General features: G+C 29.7%; 1 protein-coding gene across 2 annotated transcripts in view; it reads right to left on the bottom strand.

Moving 5' to 3' along the window:
• The window catches only part of LOC140445120 (atrial natriuretic peptide-converting enzyme-like), a 154,313-nt gene that overhangs the window by 53,020 nt on the left and 80,102 nt on the right, over positions 1-21,191 (bottom strand). Inside the window, exons 1-2 of one of the 2 annotated variants that reach the window (XM_072536952.1) lie at positions 16,674-16,808; positions 5,224-5,410 (exon numbers count right to left, since the gene is read on the bottom strand). In XM_072536952.1, coding sequence (XP_072393053.1) covers positions 5,224-5,410; positions 16,674-16,679 — 193 coding nt within the window. In that variant the 5' untranslated portion in view covers positions 16,680-16,808. Of the gene's footprint in view, positions 1-5,223; positions 5,411-16,673; positions 16,809-21,191 lie in introns of those variants that run through there. The other variant, XM_072536951.1, reaches the window with a different exon arrangement.

Below are 21,191 nucleotides of genomic sequence, written 5' to 3'. Positions count from 1 at the left end.
AAAGATGAGACTCTTGAGCCGGGACATTTATGGATGGATTTATGGATGATACTTTTATAATCTGGACACATGGAGAAGAAAAACTAAAGGTATTTTTAGAACAAATCAATAATATAGACCATAAAATCCAGTTTACTATGGAACTGGAAGAAAACGAACAACTACCATTTTTAGATGTGTTAATAATAAAGAAGGAAGACGGGCACACAGGGCACACAGTATACCGAAAACCCACACATACCGACAGATACCTACATGCCAATTCACATCACCATCCTGCACAATTACATTCAGTCATTAAAACCCTGATGAAATGATCGGAAAGACTGACAGATGAATAACATAAAAATAAAGAAATGCAGAATGTAAAAAAGGCGCTAACAAAAAACAGCTTTTCAACATACACATTTGAAAATGCTCATAATGCTCGAAAAAGAATTAAGGATCCAACAGAAGAAAAAAACCGATTGCAAAAGCCATTTTACCATATGTAAAGGGTACAACAGAGAAAATAGGGAGAGTGCTAAGAAAACACAAAATAGAAACGATATTCAATACCGACAGAAAAATCTCAACCATTTTACCATCCGCCAAACCAAAAATATCGTGAGAAAATCAAGGATTATACGAGATTCCATGTGGGGACTGTGACAAATCGTACATCGGACAGACCAACCGAAGAATTAATATTAGACAAGAAGAACATCGAAATTCCATCGAAAGGAGAGAAAAAACGTCGTCCCTTGCCAAACATGTCTTAAACACAGGACATACAATAAACCTGAACCAAACTACGATGCTAGCTAACATTAAAATTAAAAAAAAATGCGAAATCAGAGAATCAATAGAAATAGACAAAAAATCCCAACAGTCTAAATCAAAGAGATGATACTTAATGGCTTCCAACAACATGGAAAACAGTATTAAAGAAGAGAAGTCAAAAATACATCAAATAAAAGGCAGATATCGAGCACAGTTTAATAATTAAATCTTGCCCAAGTACTTTCGCTTCCTAGACATCTTCAGGGGCATTTCGTCAATAGTCTTCTGTAAGTATCAACTAAGACTGTCATAGTCAATAAATTGATATAACGTTGAATGCTCGATTAAATGAACTTTGATCAAATAAAAGGCAGATATCGAGCACAGTTTTATTAATTTAATCTTGCCCAAGTACTTTCGCGTCCTAGAGCATCTTCAGGGGCATTTTGTCAATAAATGACGATATATATATATATATATATATATATATATATATATATATATATATATATATATATATATACATATATATAATGTTTATTTACTTCCCAATATAATACAATATAAAACAATGTTACAATATAATGCAATTACAAATTAATTCTAAGTTAAATATTTTGTACAAACGAATGTCATGTGTTGAGAGGTGAAAGATATGAATTACTCCGAATCATATTGGAAGGTAAAGTACAGGGCAAAAGATTAGTAGGCAGATGCCGGTACTTTCATGCAGCACTTTCCAAAGCTACAATTGCCATTTGGATCGCTAACCTTCGAAAGGAGACGGTATAATTAGAAGAAGACCCTCATCAGCCACGTCAATTATCAAGATACTACAAATGATGATTTTTTTATATTTTAAATGTTTATTTTAAAAAATGACAGTAGCTAAACCAGAAGAAGTACCAGTCTTAAATGTTGGCAAATTATAAAAAAAATCTAAAAAATCATAATCAGTACCTCTAATAGGGAAAGAGTCCATACAAAAATCATTTAAAGAAAATTCAAATTGATAATACAGATCCTCTAAAAACCAAACAGCAACATTATGTGACAGTGACAAGCCTTAAGTTTTAAGCATTAAGATAAGTCTTGTGAGGAAGAAGGAAGAAGAAGAAACAATAGAAGAAGATATTCGCTCCGTGCGTGACTGACGCGACACCTACCGCCTTCATCTGACAGTTTTGGGCCTATCAATTTTCAGGTTAAACATATGACATGTTTAACATTGTTAAATACATGCGAAATTGACAATTATTAATAATTAACTTTTTAATTATATTTTTTCAGTTTATGTACAAAATAAATGTAGTATTAAAAACTGGGTTTCTCAAAATTCATCATGATATATCTTTTCAACCCCAAACAGAAAAGAAAGGGAAAAATCTAGTACTGGCAAATCAAGTTTTTCACGTGAAAGAGCATATAATTAAAAACAGTAATAGTAAAAGTTATGATATAAAAGCTAAAGTCATCAGGCACTCTGCAGTTAGCTTGAAGCTTTATAAAATATCATTTAATGTAAATTATTTAAATTTTTCCTATTTCAATTGCATAAAAATGAAGTTATGTGATATTTACTTTTTCATATTAATAGCACGGATCCATCTTTTTCTTTCCTCTGATTTATATGTAATCTTTAGGAACCTATAAAAACTACACTTACTATTTTTGTTATTATTAGCACAATTAAATGCGCACACATTTTTGATAAAATTTATGCGTAAAAAGGTAGGTCCAATTTTGTCATATTTCGCCACTACGCACGCTGGCATCGTTTCAAGGTACCCCTACCATGGTCACGCACGGAGCGAATAGTATTACATAAAAATAGCTTGGTATGGCTAGATATATGAGACACTAAAATTGGAACTTTTGTCTTTTGTTGATCTAATCTGCGTATTTTAACAAATTGTTAAACTCCTCCAAGACACTTGCTGGCTTTTATGTAGAGTATAAAACTTCTTGGTGGAGTTTAATAAAAAGGAAATGTTAGGTAGAAGTTGATAAAAAGTGTCACAGATAAGTACTGTCTTGTCTGAGAGAAGAAGTAAAGGAAGAAGAAAGAAAAAAATATAAAAGAAATGTCAAAAAATAGATTCAGTTGCATTTTTAAACAAGTCTTGAGCTTACTGGGTATAAAATACTGATATTAACTTTTATTACTAATTAAAAAAGATCATTAATAAGCCAATAATTCTTTACTACTTCTTTTCTTACAATAACTAGTATCTTAACATTAACTTTCGGTATGTAAATCGCTGAGGTATTAAAATTGCCGTGATATTTCCGATCGTGACATTACTGTAGTCTTGAAATAGAAAGCAAGTCGAACAAACGAGGAGTGCTTTGTTTAAAAGGCAAGGGCATCTTGTACATAGAATATTTAAATTTGCAGAAAATGCTATCTTTAAATTGAATTAGAACAAGTGTACCAATGTAAGTAAATGATGAGTAAATAAATATATACTATTTTTCAAAGTAAAAACGTTGCACGCCACAATTTATATAAAGTGACCCCACTTATATTTAAAATTACCAGAACGTCAACCTTAGAGTTCAAATTTTCCTAACACAGCTAATAATACCAAACCCATACGGAACTGCTCGATCTTTCATAGGCGTCAACATGGTATAATAATCAGAAAAATGTAATCATCATTATATTGGGAATTTTAGAATTATATTGATTAAACAACCAAAAACATTTGTTATTATTTATAATATAAATTTTATGAAATCACTATTTAAGTCTAATATTCAACGAAAAAATAATTTTAATTAAATAGATTAGACAATTGTACGCAACTGATACGGAAATACTTCAAAATTTAATGACAGTTCAGCGTGTGGCAAAATTGTTTAAAGTGTTGCCGCTTTTTAAGAGTAAGAATTTTGTTTATACAGTATACTCCCTCTATAACGAACACGGTTATTACGAGGTTTCGCTTATAACGGGGTACATTAGATGTCCCCTCAAATTTCTATTGAACTATAACCCTCTATAGCGAGGTAAATTTGCTTATAACGAGAGAAAATAAGATTGAAAAACGTGTTTTTTACATTTTGGCCCGGCCGTAGCTATAAATAAATACCCTTTTTAACTACGGGCCGCCCGCAATAAATTTCATACAATTTATGATTCTTAGTCGGAAATGTAAAATTTATTATTCACAAGTGTCATTGTATTGGGTTGACCATTCACACCTAATAATATGGGTCCTAATAGACAAGATGTGGAAAGTGTTTTAAAGGTTGTCAGAAACTTTATCCAATGACAAAACGCAAATGAAGAAGCATAAAACTGTTTCACATCTTTAGAAAATATGATAAATAGAATACTGGACAATTTAAAGCAGTCAAAAATGACAAAATAACTTTATACGCTTTATACATATTTACAGAATACAGATTTTTGTTTTAACATATATCATTGACAGTAAAAGTAAACAACCCTTTTTTGTTTTAATGCATTTCATTGACAATAAAAGTAAACAACTTTGTTTTAAAAACGCATCTTATATTGCTCCGAATGGCTTCACTATAGAAAGTTAATGTTTTAGAAAACTACATATTCATATGTATGCACAGTATTATTGTTGATGGATATAACGAGATCCGCTTATAACGAGGTAATTAGTCTGCCATTTCTGTTCTCGTTATAGAGGGAGTCTACTGTATTTTGATTTCTTACACAATTTAATCATAATATATTATATATTAATAAATTGTATTTATAAATACATGTTAAATTTAGATTAATACCTTTAGAAACTAATTATTGTTGTGTATTGTGATTGTGCTATCCCAAAACAACTAAATAATCTGTAGAGAGCTGATAAGCTTTCATATAAGATCGATTATTTCGAACAAGAAATAATGGCGGGACGTTTTTACTATTAATGCTCTTAAAGAGGTAAGTTTAAAATTTAGAATATATAATTTTGTATTAAAATGTTTTCTTATGTATTTTAGCGTGTTGCAGTAGTCTTAAAACTAAGTGTATTTACTGTTAATATAACAGTTTGACAAATAGTTGACATTTTAAAAATTCCTCATTTACTAACTATTCTGATGTTTTGGCAACGCTGTGGGTGCAATGCGATGACGTGCTATCAGTTTTATATGAAAAATTCTATATGAATATATTATTCGAAATAAGCCGAAATTGTTAATATAATTTTAACTGGAATTTCGCCTGCTTAAACATAAATTTTAACTGTTTGTTAATAGTTAAGAAATATCTTAAAACAACAGAATACCGTCGTAAGTAAAAGCATACATTTATAAACTTCTACATCTACTATGATTGATTTGTTTGTATTTGGCTTCATGACAGATATTTTTATTACAAACAATATTAAATTGTAATATCTAAAAAAACATTATTTTTGCACTCATTATGTTCACCATAGTAAGTAATAATTCTATTCTTAACCTAAAATAACAAAAATGACTTACATCCTAAATAAACGCCTACTGCTGCTAGAAGGAGAAATAGAAGAAATATGGCAATTATACAACATCCGCATTTGTATTGGGATGTCAGCTTTTTTCTCGTAAACCGTATATCTGAGTCTGATGAGACTATTGAACTAGGAGATCTTCTGTAATGTCTTGAACCTGATCCAATTGAACTTACTGAAGTCTGTAACAGAAAAATAATATTTCAACATATAATATAAAGGAAATATTTAAATATTTTAATTTTATTGTTAATATATCGCTCACCAGCGACAATAGCATAACTCAAAATTGAATATTTAAGAGAAAATCGAGGTTTAAAATTTTCTGAAACACGCGATCCATCGTTTAAATAATAAATTTTATCTCACTGCGTTAATAGTTCTGTGATATATAATTAAAAATGTGATGTTTAAATTTTTGTTGTTTTGAAAAGTGAAATTTCATTTTACATGAAGATGTTTCATTTATATACCGCTTATTATTTCAATTAAAAAAAGTGGTACCGTAAAACGGGTTTACTTTGCACCATAGTTTTTAGTTTCATTTTCTTAGAGTGGATATAACGTTACTCGAAAGAAGATCTGAACTTTTTATTATAAATATCTATTCAACAGGTCGTAATATAGCTCTTATTATAGCTGTTTTTTAGTTATATTGCATAATATTAGTGGTGCAAAGTATACCCTAGAAGAGTCATGCTTTGCACCACTTGATATTTTAATAATATTTGGCTACGAAATGCTTGCTGGTGCATAGTATTCCTATCTGATTTTAAAATTTGCACCATTTAAATGCAAAAAAATGTTGGTCGGCCCAGTTTTTTTTAATATAAACCTACCTACATTTATGAAAGAAGCCTAACGGAAAAGAACATTGCTACATTTAAAACAGACAAACTCTATTAAAAGTACAATAGTGAAAATACAAAGTTTGAATCTAATCCCACCACAATTTATCGCATTCTGGAACAATGTAAAATCCTCGTCTGGAAATTTTCTTGGGAGGATTTATGGCACCAATTACATTGTCCCACGAATACCATATTTCGTTGCATCTTTCTGGCCATTTCCAAAACTTTAACGATTTTGACATGGCGTTGATAATCGCTCCGTCATTTTCTATTGCTGTTATAACTCCAGGGTAAACATGATCTTCATAGACAAATAAAACGTATTCACCAATATTTTTTTTAACATGATCTAATACAGAGTTTTTAACTTTTTCGGCAATATTTGTTCCAAGAGAACCCGAGGCGAGTTTTTCATTAAATTCGCTTTCTTCTTTCATCTCTTGCAGCTCATTTATTTCATCATCTGATGAATCCCTGCCTAGTGGAAAGTGGTCGTCCAAAGCAATATCGTTCTCTGAATCATCTACGACTTCTGGCTCAACAGCTTGATGAAGTGTGGAAGTAGATGCTTCAATTAGATATTCTAAACTAATTTCAGAATGGGCAATACTTTGTACTGCTGGAACATTTATTTTCTTTTTCTTCCCACGTATCTTAAACTGGGTGGCTCTTTCTTTTATCTTCTAAATATCGAATAAAAGTGTTTTTGATATCTGACGAAGTTGATTTATTATTATTTGTTTTATAATATCAGTTGTCACAATAGATTGCTGAGTAGTTTTTAACCGCTCTAAGAGCGGTGTTATATCACAAGGAACGATACCACATTTCCTAAATCCCGACTTTAATATCTCATCGCTATTCTTTTGTATTTTTTCGATTAATGATCGTAGTAAAGTACATTTGATCTACTTTCCACATGAGTTTCCTTATATTCAGATAAAATTTCCCTCCAGACCTTTTTCATTGGGGCAAATAATGCAACATCTAGCGGTTATGTAACGTGGGTTCTATTCGGAGGCAAACATATAAAATGAATGTCGTGTTTTCGACACAAATCCAGGACTTCAACATTAATATGAGAAGACAAATTGTCTCCTAAAACGACCTTCCTTCCCTGAATTTTTTTAAGCCTGGGCAATAGAATAGTGTTAAACCAATTTGCAAGTGTCTGTGATTTGAACCAACCAGATGCAATATTTGTATAACGCGTACCAGAGGGGCTATTTTCAGTCCAGGTGTCCCTCAAATGCTTGGATATGTACACCACATAAGGAGGTAGTAGCTCACCAGCTGCATTTCCACACATCATAAGAGAAATGCTACTTTTTGAAAAGTTACAAATTTGTTAATACACGTTTAGTTAATACCTTTCTTTGTCCGGGATTATCTGTTAAGTTCGTCTCGTCATAATTAAACATAGCATGTGGCTCCACACCAGTTAATGTTTGTTTTAAATTTTGTATATATTCAGCCATTTGGTCTGCATTGAGTGCTGCTCTACTTCTTTTTATATTTGAGGCTATCCTTGCAGTAAGATCCTCATGACGACTTGAAAATGATTTGACCCAATCCATACCAGGAGTATTATCCTTAAAGCGAGTTATTTTTTTTCCATTTTCGTAATTCCATTCCAGTAACAGGAAATCCAGCATCACTAAGGCTATGAATGCATTGTACGAAGCACCTTTACTCTTCATAAGAGAATATTGATGGGTATCCAGGTTTTCCAGAGTGTACTCCTTTTAATTTGTAAAAAATAGTTCTCCTTGGAATGCTAAAGGATTCAGCGGCAACTCTTGTACTCATGCCATCTTTTATTGCCGACAGACATGCTTTCAAATCTTCTTCTAAGTAGTCTGCATATTTGCGAGATCCCAGTTTCCTTTTATAACGTCTGGGCATTTCCTAAAAACCATTTTCCTAATAACCTTTTACTCTTGGGGATACTTTGCACCACTTGCAAATTGGCGGTGCAAAGTATACCCAATTTCACGTTTTAAGTGCTCATGTTAACAATTTTTTTTGTTATTGATATCCTGGTTTAAAACCGTCATTTTGACAACTAAAAATCGCAATCGATTGTGGTATATGCCATTAGACGTGTACTTACCAATTTGTGTCCGCTGGGACTGTCTGCACAGTATGATTTTGCAAAGTTAGATAATAATAGATTTTCGAGGTTAATATTCTAACCGTTGCTGATAGATAACTGGCGACCGCAGACACAATCGCGCGCGTCTTACTCCAGTATTGCGATGTTGCCTATTTGCTCTAGAGGTAGTACAGATATATAAACAAAATTGAGCAAAGGTTTACAGAAAATATACTTTTACACGTTTGGTGCAAAGTTACCCTGCTCAGTCCAAAGTAACCCCATTTTACGGTAGAGTAGGCGATACTGTAGACTATTATAGTGCCAAGCTTCACAGTATGTTTTCTGTACTTTTAAAATTGAATAAAGTAATTTTATTATTTATTTAATATTTTTCTATAGATTTTTTAAAGATTTTAATAAAATTGAAAAAGTTTACATGTTGTATAATGGACTCTCCTCGTCGCGTGAATGGACTCTTCGAACTATTTACTGTGACTGCTATTTCTTAAAAAGCCATATTTAATATGTACTGATTTAGAAATCTCTTCGAAATTATAAATACAAAAATTCAACTTAAAATGTTTTACTAACAACTATTTTTGTTAAGTCCGTGTCAGGCGTCATAATTACAGTTTGTTCAAATTTTAAAAATCTACCTGTCACACGATCATTCAAATTTGATCAAATTGACGTATGTCAATGAAATTAATTGTCTTTTTTGCTTATTTTATTAGTTACTTGGGCTTTATTTACGATTCTAATTTTTCTTATACACAAAGAAAATAAATAGGGTGAAAAGATTTTTATAATAATATGGATGTTTGACATTATATAAACAGCTTCTTTCTCGGTATAAATCAATTATGTAGAAACTTGTTCCTGGCTGCAAGATATTTTAAATTTTTATTTTTATTTTATAACAAAATAGAAAGACAAATAAACCACGCACTGTCAACCAACGAAAAAAAGAAAATTAATTTAAATACATTATGTCTAACTGCTGATTGTCATTTGACTTTAGATATTTTTCGACCAATCAAAATTAAAGTTTGATCAAACTGACCTTGAAAATAGAAGATCCTCTATTTTTAGAGGATTTGATCAAACTCAGGATGTGACGTCATATGCTGTCAATTTTTGGTTTGTTCAAACTAGTTTGATCAAATATTTGACCGTCTGACACGGACTTTACACTTTAATACAATAGTCAAACTTAAACTATTGTAAAAATTCGATATTGTATTTATATGAAATTATTTTTAAACGAGAAGTGTCTAAATAAAAATTTAAACAGTTGAATCAATATTTTTAATAATTGGATGACATTTATGATCACTTTTAAATTTTGACTGTACGAGAATCGTTACGAATCGAATTCTAGTATCGATCTTTTATTTTTCTGTTTGTTTTATTACATCTTTTATTGATAGATATAATAATTTTTTACTTTTTATTTAATGTCTGTTTCTTTGTTAGTTATTTCTCATACAGTTTTTAATTTAAACCTGCTTAGAATAAACATATGATGACTAGATGTAGAGATTGATGGAGAGTAATGGATCGATATGAAGATCGCTTTTTCGTGGCGCTACTTGTAAAATTATTTTATTATTCAAACGTTAGGCAATTGTAAAAACACTAAAAGCTAGTGTAACTCTTTTGATTGCATTAGTCCGCAACAAAAACATTAGGTCGTTGTATTTTTGTTTCGGAATAGGTATTGGCTTATTGTAGGATTCCTTATCTGAAAGTCAGAAAAAGGAAATGACGAAATCGGTGTTCTTGTAAATATTGTTCACTTAATTTTGTTGACTTGAAGTTAACACGTTCGCGGACAGTATGGTATAACAAAGTGTTCCCAGAAACTCGCAAATAAAATTAAAAGTAGTTAAACATGATTTATTATGAATGGAACATATATTTTTGACAAAATAATTGGAAGCAGCAAATACCGTCTTGTCCCTAGAAAAGTATATTTTTATGAGCTGCATACATGACGGCGTTTCCCGTCACACGAAAAATGAGAGAGAAACGGACGAATTGATTAAAAACAACAATTTTATTGTCTATGGTAATTTTCGAAGCAAAGTTCCACACAAAGAGCTGGCCTGCTGGAGAACGTTTTATAAAGGTACCTGGTCTCATATTTACGAAGACCTTGGTGAAAAAGTTAATGCCTTTTAATCGGTTTATATTTAAATATTTTTATCCTAATGATGACAGAACACCAAGCAGTGAAAACCTTCAAAAAGAAAGTGCATTCAGGGCAAACAAAAAATTAATATTTTGTTATATTTGTTCATATGTTGTTCTTGATTTATTGCTAATTCATTCTACAAATTGATGATTTATACATATATCATTACTAATAAAATTAAGTAAAGTTAAACAAAATTAAATAAAATTAAATAAAACTAAATGAAAGTAAGTGAAATTAAATAAGAAAAAAACAAATAAATAAAAGTAAATGAAATTAATTAAAACTAAATAAAATTAAACAAAATTAAATAAAATAAAGTTAAATGTAATGAATCAAAATGAAGTTGTTAAACATAAATACAAGATAATACTGAAAATGTAAATGATGAATAAATGCTATAGAATGTTTAAAAATTTTTAAAAATTACTAAAATCAATAAATAAAATTTTTAAAGAAAAAAGTTAGCATTTTTTAAATTTTAAAGAACTTTAATAAGTGATGTTATTATAAAAAAATATTAACATTTCAATAATAAGTGGACTTAATATTGCATTAACACACATAGTAATAACGCGCTATAAGAAGTATTCACTTCTGTCGATACTCCCCAAGTGTCACGCGCCGTTTTTATTTTTGTTAAAATTAACGAGTGATTGTAGATGGTAATTTAGTGGATCTCCCGTCGCACAAAATCACAAGTATACATATATAATATATAGTCTTCTTCTTCAGCCTGTATTCGTCCACTGCTGGACATAGGCCTCTTCCATTTGCTTCCATTGATTTCTACTCTTGGCAATTCTCAACCACTGCTTGCCCGCGACTTGTTTGATGTCATCTGCCCACCTCTTCTGTGGTCTGCCTAATCCTCGCCTGTGCTCTCTTGGTCTCCAGTTTGTTAATCTCTGTATCCGTTTTTCGGGATTATCTAGGGCAACATGTCCGACCCATTGTCACTTGAGCCTTAAATAACATTTGATTGATGATCTTAAAACTTGGGTTTAAATTTTGGAAAATATTTTACAGATGTTTTTGATGATTTATATTTTAAAATATAAAAAATAATTAAATAATTACTTTATCCAACTACTATCCAATTAACTAAATTATTTTACCCAATTTTAAACATATTATTTAATTACAAAAAAGAAACAGAAAACATAGTATGAAGCATCAGGAATAGGATCCAAAAGTTTGAACAATTTAAATTAGATAATTTAAAAAAAAAATTATGGTTATGAGGAGAAAAATATATTTTCTTTTTGAAAATAAAAATATTTTTTCAAAATAAGTACACTTCCCGTCATATAAAACTGGTACACTTTTTTTCCCAATGTAAACCTGTGTTCAGACTGGATACAATGATCCGTGAATCAATTCGTTGTTGCCATCACAGATAACGGAATTGCACAAAATCTAAATATAAAAAATAACGTTCAAAAATGTAAAAGTTTTTAGATAGGTATTATTTTTATTATTAACAACAAAAAACTGTATCTAATAAATTTAATAACCAAAGATAGGGTTGAGCTAATATCCAAAATGTTTGAAGGGAACATTGGAATGCATCTACTGTAATTTTATACTTCATTTACCTACCGAACACGAACTGTATTTTGTGTCAATAAGTTTAGTAACAGGCAAACTACCAAGATTAAATTATTATTTATTACAAGAACAATAAATGTGAAAAATTAACATTATACTTTATCCTACGTATTATAAACTATAAAATATCCGGGACGAAAAAACGCTTTTCAAAACGTGACAGTTACAATCCAATATCTCACTGTAATGTTTTATTATAATAATTTAAAGTTATGTTTAGATTGATTATCTATCATTATTTTTGAATTGAAAAATTTTCATAGATTATAATAAAACACAAATCAATGTGTGGGTACTTAATTGAGATTATGGAAAATTACAATAGTAATAGGAGAATTTTTTAGGATGCATGTTTAAATAAATGTGACTGACTCATAGAGAGTGCTCGATAATGTTTTAGTTTTTAGTATACTCAAAACTGGCGGTCTGTCGCACGCCCTGATTTTAGCTGGTTTCATATAATATTTTCGTTGAACTGGCAACAGTGCCCTAGAAATTAGAATGACACATGTGACAAGATCAACGTACACAACTTAAAAACACGATTTTTGGTTACAAGAGTTGTACCAGTTTTTTATGACGCGAACGGTACAAAACTATCGAAGATAAATAAAATTTGCTATATAACAGTATTTACTTTTACCTCTATGTTATAAAGCAACTTATACGTATCTTTGATAGTTTCGTACTTTTATTCTTTAGTTTTATTGAAAGAAAAAAGATAGTATTTCTAAAAATGTTAAAAATATTTTTTCACTGTAATTTGTACTTAATTTTTTTTCAAAATTATTAAAATTAAAAATTTTAATGATTTTTTGAAGTTATACTTCTATACGCAAGGTCGGCGTTGGAAATTTGCATGAGAGTGAATCTGTGAAACCATTACATATGTAAGATAATGAGTAAGAGAGAGACAGAAGATATATTTTCTATCTCTTCCTCTCTCGAGAATAAAAATGTTCATTTTGTATATATATATATATATATATATATATATATATATATATATAATATTATATATAATAATATAATATTATATATAATATAATATGTATTAATATTATTATTTACCTGATATGTTTTGTATTATTTAAAATTAAACGTTTATAATTATTATTTTATGCTTTTGTATTTCAAAATAATCACTGTTTTACCGAGAACTGTCAATTTTGAAATCCGTTAGTGTCATGTCTAATTGGCAAATCCTTTACGTGTTTGGTTCATACGCTGGTGGTTGTGAGTTCGAATCCCAATTATGAATTTCCTTTTTTATTTTTGAAATATTTAAAAACCTCACGGTAATCTTATTATATAAATAAATGTATTATTAAATATATGTAATATACGCAAAAAACATAAATTTTAAAATAAAATGAAAATTTACAACATAATCCGAGTTGTTGGTTTTTTATTTTTATCTTCGTAAAGTAAGTTATGTATATTGCAGTTTTAAATACTTGTGAATATTACATTTTAATTTATATTGTATTATTATATTGAATTATGTTGCAGTGTATTTATTGTATTGTAATTTTTATATTAATAACAAAATAAATAATGAATTTTACTGCAGAGTATGTGTAAAATTTTTTTTTGCATTCAACTCCTTTTATACATATATAAAAATAAAAATATATATTTTCATTAAAATATTGATACAATCCTTCATTTACTATACTCCTATTACAGGTCAAATGTTTATATACAGCAAACGATGCACCATATACCTATATAACTAATTCTTTTTCTCTTTTTGCTCTCTCTTACCTATAGCATTACATATGTAATGATTGTGCAGATTGACTCCTATATAAATTTTTAACGGCGAACGCGTGTATAGAAGTATAACTTCTACCGGCAGTCCCACTGGACTGCCACACCCGTTTTTTTTTTAATATTAAAAGATATATTACGAATTAAAATTGACCGATTTCTGTTATTCTATGTTGAGTTAAAATTTTTCGTTAAAGACGAAATTGTTACCTTGTTAAAGACTCAATGAGTGTTACAGCAAAAACAATAAACGTGTTATCTTAGATTTTTATAAGCTACAATTTATTCTTAACAGTTTTTTCGATAAAATGTAAAGTTGTTGAGTTATTCGAGAAAATTGATATTTTAAATCACGAATAAGTCTAAAGGTATTGATTTTTCAAAAAACTCTATAAAACATATTTTGCTTAGAATATGTTTTTCTATCGATGTTTGAGATTATTTTTAATATAAAGGTACCAGCCTCCAGTGTCGAAGTCACGTTAAACGAGCAAGTGACTACAAATAGAGACGATTCGAACGAAGAACAAACGATCAAACATATTACAGAAATAGTGCAAAATGTAAAAGATAAACGCTTAAAGACAGATAGATTAATGAAGAAAAAATCATGGATGACAGATGAGATCCAGAAACTAATGGACGAGAGAAGAGGAGCCAAAAATGACCCAGATAAATATAAAACCATAAATATAATATTAATAAGAACGAAAATCAGATAAGCGAAAGAAAAAGAAGCAAGGGAAAGATGCGAAAAAATTGAGACTCTGCAGTCAAAGTACGATAGTCACAATGTACATAGCAAAGTAAAAGAACCCACAGGGGGACTAAGATGAAGGCAGAAAGGAAATATAACTGATTCTGACGGAAATATCATCTTACGTCTCACGGACAAACAGAGTAAAATAAGAACGTGGAAAGAATATCTAGAAAAACTATTTGAAGACCAAAGAGATAACACCTTTGAGCTAGAAAAAGAGATAAATAATGGACCAAGAATACATGTATTTTGTCTCCTTTAATCTTCAATCTGTACTCTGAAAGAATATTTATCGAAGCTTTGCACGAAACTAAAAAAGGTATTCTACTAAATGGTTACCGGCTAAACAACATCAGATATGCAGATGACACCATAGTATTTGCGGACAACTTAGAAGACCTACAAGTCCTTATAAGTTAAGAACACAAAGCTTATGATAATTAGCAAGAAAAGAATAACAGAAGGTCAACTCTACGTCAACCAATCCCCTGTAGAAAGAGTGGCGCACTACAACTACCTCGGCACCATAATAAATGAAGAATGGACCAACAACCAGGAGATTAGAGCACGCATTGGAAAAGCTAGATCCACCTTCAATCGGATGGGGGCCTTCTTCAAGAGTCACAACCTCTCTCTTGATACAAAAGTAAGAATGCTGCGATGCTACGTCTTCTCTGTTCTTTTTTATGGTGTTGAATCGTGGACCTTGAACGAAGATATGTGCAGAAAACTGGAAACATTTGAGATGTGGCTATATCGGAAAATTCTTAAGATCCCGTGGACTGACCGAGTCACAAATGAGGTGGTCCTCAGAAGAGTGAATAAGAACCGAGAGGTACTGACCACCATCAAATCTCGAAACTTACAGTTCTTCGGACATATTATGCGAAATGAATCTAGATATGCTCTCCTTCAAGCTATCCTGCAAGGAAAAATATTTGGAAAACGAGGTCCAGGAAGAAGAAGAACATCTTGGTTAAAGAACCTCAGAATCTGGTTCAATACAACATCTGTGCAGCTTTTCCGCGCTGCTGCAGATAAGATAAAGATTGCTATGATGATCGCCAACATTCGTAAAGGATAGGCACATCAAGAAGAAGAAGAACCTCCAGTTGAGATCGACTTAACCCCCAAGGTAAAAGAACACTTCCGCATAGGGTAGATTTTAAAGTTAATGATAAATAGAGGTTAATTCCAAAATGTTATCAAAATCGAAGCTTGTTGATGGAAATTGGAGGTGATACCCTATTTTTACCGTCGTACACTGAACTATAAGATAGATATCTTATAGAAAGACTACGAAAACCCCGTTTTTGCAGTTAAAAATAGTGACTTTTTTATAAATGATGTTAACAACTTCTCAACTATTAAATATTTAAAAAAAAAAAATTTGAAGGTTTAAAGAGTCACCATAAAACTACTTTTGGTGCAAAATTCAAGATTATTATTGCTTTTTTAATGTTACTGCAAACTATTAAGAAAAATTAATTCTGTTTACAATTATTTGCTAAAAAATCATTTGTGTGCAGAATACAACACTTTTCCAATGTTTAAACAATGATTAATTACTCGTTATTTCAAAAGTATAATTTTTTGAAGTGGTTTTGACATTTTTATTTATCTAAACATTAATTTAAAAAAGATCCTAACCTAAGACGAATGTCATTCTGATTTAAGCGTATTAAAATATTATTTGATCTGGCCAATAGATATTTTGTCTTCATATCTAATATATCATCTTGTAACAACCTGAAATAACTGTGACTTCACCCTTTTCATGGTATTTTTTTTAGATTTCACATTTTTCACCAGGAACATAATAATATCTAATGATTGCAATCGGATTTTGAGAAGACAACATCTACATATCTTCGGCAATCCTTACGATTTAAATGTTGTTTAAAATTAACAATAGTAGCTGTAAGATATTCAGGAAGCACAAAAGAGGCATCTGAGAAGATTATTTTATATAAACTCAGATCAAAATACAAATACCTATTAATGCAAAAAGGACAAATATTTATCATACTCGGCCACAATCGATACAGAATGGTAATGTCAGTGCGAAAAAGAAAACCTTCCCATAAATATTTTTAATTTAAAATAAACTTTTATGTCAATAAATCAATAAAAATTTTATATTTTATAAACTCACCTCCATATTACCAATCTCTTTACATTACGAACCTATACATTCACAACTATTTTACTAAACGATAATGTTTGTGCTGTTATTTTACAAAACATTATTGCAACACAATTGAAGTAGGAGAATATGGCCAAACTGAGATAATACAATGGCTAATTACACCGATGGACAAATCATAGTGTCATCCTACTAACTGTTGAAGATTTAAAGCACCCACGTTTCTTAATTGCAATATATTTTATTGAAACGACGCCTTTGTTCATCTATATATAGAAATATTTCGTACATATTGAGGGTCAACGTATATAATATTGTGTATATTATCTGATTATAATTATATTGATGTAGTATAAACATTTTTGTTAATGTCCATCTCTTATTGCTGGATATGCGACAGCAGCGTAAGTATACATTGTAAAAGTTTGCTAATTTTTCTTCTTTACTAAGTTTTGACGAAAAATTGTTATTATTAAACTATACGGCTCGGTAGTAGCATAGTTATCATACTGAATGACCTTGTTTATGTATTTTGTTACATTACTGACAAATATGTATATAGGTCTTTAAATCGAAGATAACCGCAAGCCGTCATCTCCTTTATTCAGACAATTGAGACTTGGATACCTCTCATAAAGAAAATATCGTCCACTCCACCCGCTAATCAAAAGCCTACTGCGCAAATCCCCGAGCCAATCCCCACGCCAACCTCACGTAACCAAATCCACGTCACCATCGACGGTATAAATGAACCGTTCTCTGACTGAGACCTCGGAAGCCCTGAAGAAAACATAGAAGAGGGCGTCGAAAGCTCGGCGCAATGATAATCGACACGGTTCAACCCGGAAGACTGTTGAGTTTAATATTAATTCCTTTAATAGTATTAATCTTAGCTCTAGGTTTAATTGACCACTAATATATACAATAGGTCCCACTAATTTGGAACCATATATGGAACACATTTTTATTAATAATTTTACGAGAAAAAATTATTCTTCATAAAAAGGTTAGCATGTTCTAAAATCTAAAATACAATCATTAGATATCAAATTTTATTAATAGTATACGAGGTATTTCACAAAATATGAATTTCGCTCAGGAGTAAAGTACCTTTATATTTCACAATATCAAAAATTGTTATTAAAAAAAGTTGATCAATACTAAAAACTACATTAAAATATACAATAATACACATTTGCATTAAAAAAATAAGTTTTGGTATTTTTTACTGATTTTTTTATTTTTAATGAACATTTTTATCCCTTGTGATTAAGAAACACGTGATAACCTTATCGTTTCTAAATGTTTTCTAGCAACGTTGCAAGGTAAACACGTAATTAACAAATATGTGCATTTATTTTGCAAATAGGAACATACATAACTAATATAACTAATATAACATTATTATTGGAAATAAATATTTATTTTCCCTCATTCTACTAATACCCTCGACATCTACATTTTTGTCTACAATATCAATGCAACTTTAACTGTAGTTACGTGAAATCTAGGATGCACTGATAAACATATGATTTGTTTATAGCAAGATATGTTTGATATTTACTTTCAAAACATCAGTTGTATTCAGTTACGTGAAATCTAGAATGCACTGATAAACTTGTTTACGCAATATATGTTTGACATTTACTTTCAAAACATCAGTTGTATTTAGTTACGTGAAATCTAGGATAAAGTGATAAACTGTTTATAGCATCGAGTTAGAATCTATGGAGAGGGCATCACGTGACTAAAAACCACCTCACTTCGGTCATATTGTTATGATCGTTTTGACTGATCGTGTATGATTGTTTACGTTTGTTGTTTTTCGAATATTTTTAGTTTTATAATAAGTACTTCTATAAAAACTGTAATATTATATTGTAATAGTGCATAATAATGGTTTCTTGTTCTCAACGTAGTTGCAGTAGCAGAAGCAATGTTAATAAAAAATCTTCAGGAATAACGTTCCACAAGTTAGTATACAAATATGTAAACAAAGTAATGGCCCGTACTTCAGAGAATAAATTAATAGTATACATAAAAAATCTTATAAGTAAGGTAGATCGTGCTATTCTTGAGAATACTCAAATATCTTCATCCTAAATATCTTAAAATTTCTAATTAACTACTGCAACATAATTATTTCTATTTCTACACAGTATTTCCATTGTGATATTCGGCAGATAGTCAATTTTGTTTTTTTAATAATACCTTTTCTAACTTTGTTAATTGAAATAAATTTTTAAGTGTCAGTTAATTTGTAGTTATCAAATATATAAGTTGTAAAACAAACGTATTTCTTTTATTTCTTACTGTATATTCATGTTACCTTTCAAATATTATTTATATTATTGAAGTTATACTTCTATACGCGCGCTCCACGTTGGAAATTTGTACGGGAGTGAATCATCATTACATATGTAAGATAATGAGTAAGAGAGAGACAGATATATTTTCTCTCTCTTCCTCTCTCGAGAATAAAAATGTTCCTTTTGTATATATATTTAATATTATATATATATATATATATATATATATATATATATATATATATATATATATAATATATATATATAAAATATATTTAATAATATTATTATTTATGTGATATGTTTTGTATTATTAATTAAATGTTTATAATTATTTTAGACTTTTGTATTTCAAAATAATAATCTCAATAAATCACTGTATGACCGAGAACTGTCAATTTTGAAATACGTTTGTGTCATGTCTAATTGGCAAATATTTTAGGTGTTTGATTCATACGCTGGTGTATGTGAGTTCGAATCCCAATATGAATTTCCTTTTTTATTTTTGAAATATTTAAATATCCCACGTTAATTTTATTAAATATATGTAATATATGCAAAAATGCAAAATTTTAAAATAAAATGAAAATTTACAACATAATCCGAGTTGTTGGTTTTTGAAGTTATACTTATAGACGCGCGTTCGACTTTGGAAATTTGCACGGGAGTAAATCGGAAATTTGCAAGGGAATAATAATCCTCGTTAGGCATGTTAAATTATAAATTAAAACTTGTAAATATCTCAAGAAAGTTCAAATGTGTACTTATATACACAACAAACAACAATTAAATATTGTATTTATCAATGTCAGATAAATTGACAGTTGTATCACCAAACAATATTGTTTTTTATTAATATTGTTATCATGGTAAATTAAATATATGCGTAAGTAAGTTACGTATATTGTCATTTTTAAATACTTATGAATATTTCATTTTAATTAAATTGTGCAGATTGACTCCCATAAAAATTTGTAACGGCGAACGCGTGTATAGAAGTATAACTTCTACCGGCAGTCCCACTGGACTGCCACACCCATTTTTTTATCTCCTATAGATACAACTTGTTATTTGACTGTATTAATTTATCTTTATGTATAATATGTCGTGTGTTTAGTTTTTACCGCGGAATAAATTTATTGCACTTTTTTAGACTATGATTAAATCTTCTGAATAACTAGTCATATTTGTATAGTAGTTTTAATATTATGGAGTCCGGCTCTGAGCCCAGCGCCATATTGGTATGATCGTTAGCCACACCTACTGACGCCGTTTTTAATACACACGTTAATATGCTCATAGCTTCTCCATAGATTCTAGCTCGATGGTTTATAGCAAGATATGTTTGTCATTTACATTTAAAACATCAGTTGTATTTAGACAAATTTGTTGGAAAGTATTTATAAAATTTAGTAGAAATGCATGCAACATTAAGTGAAGAAGATAAAATTGTAATTGTTTTGATTGTTGAATAACAATATAAAAAAAAATAGAGAAGCAGCTATTATTTTTAATAATAGAGATCCCGATAAACATATTAATCATTCAATCGTTACGAAAATAGTAAATAAATTTAAGAGTACTGGAAGTATAAAAAAATTTAATGGAAAACGCAAGAACCTGGATGCCGATGAGAATACACAGTTTGAAGTACCTAATGTTGTCTGTGATAGACAATCCAAAACTCTCATTGCACAAGAGGAAATCGTTGATGCAATAAACTGTAAGTAAAAATACAATAGCAAGAACTTTCAAACTAAATAAATATAAGCCATTTAGACCAAAAATCATTCACACATTGAAAGAAAGGGATTTTGATTGGCGCTTTGAGTTTTGCTGTCTCGTTCCGAGGGGAGTTAGAAGAGGACTTATGTTCCTATTGGCAAAATAAATGCACATGCATTAACTACATGTTTAAAATGCAACAATGTTAGAAAACATTTAGAAACGATACGGTTATCATGTGTTTCTTAATCACAAGAGATTAAAATGTTCATTCAAAATACAAAGATTAGTAAAAAATAACAAAACTTATTTTTTCAATGTAAACGTATGTAATTGTATATTTAAACGTAGGTTTTAGTTTTGATCAACTTTTCTCAGTAACAATTTTCGACATTGTGAAATATAAAATAATTTATTTACTTAAGCGAAATTCATATTTTTTGACATACCTCGTATACTATTAATAAAATTGGATATCTAATGATTGTATTTT

The sequence above is a fragment of the Diabrotica undecimpunctata genome, chromosome 7 (assembly GCF_040954645.1).
Source record: "Diabrotica undecimpunctata isolate CICGRU chromosome 7, icDiaUnde3, whole genome shotgun sequence".
Lineage (NCBI taxonomy): Eukaryota > Metazoa > Arthropoda > Insecta > Coleoptera > Chrysomelidae > Diabrotica > Diabrotica undecimpunctata.
This window is presented reverse-complemented; position numbering and strand designations above follow the sequence as displayed.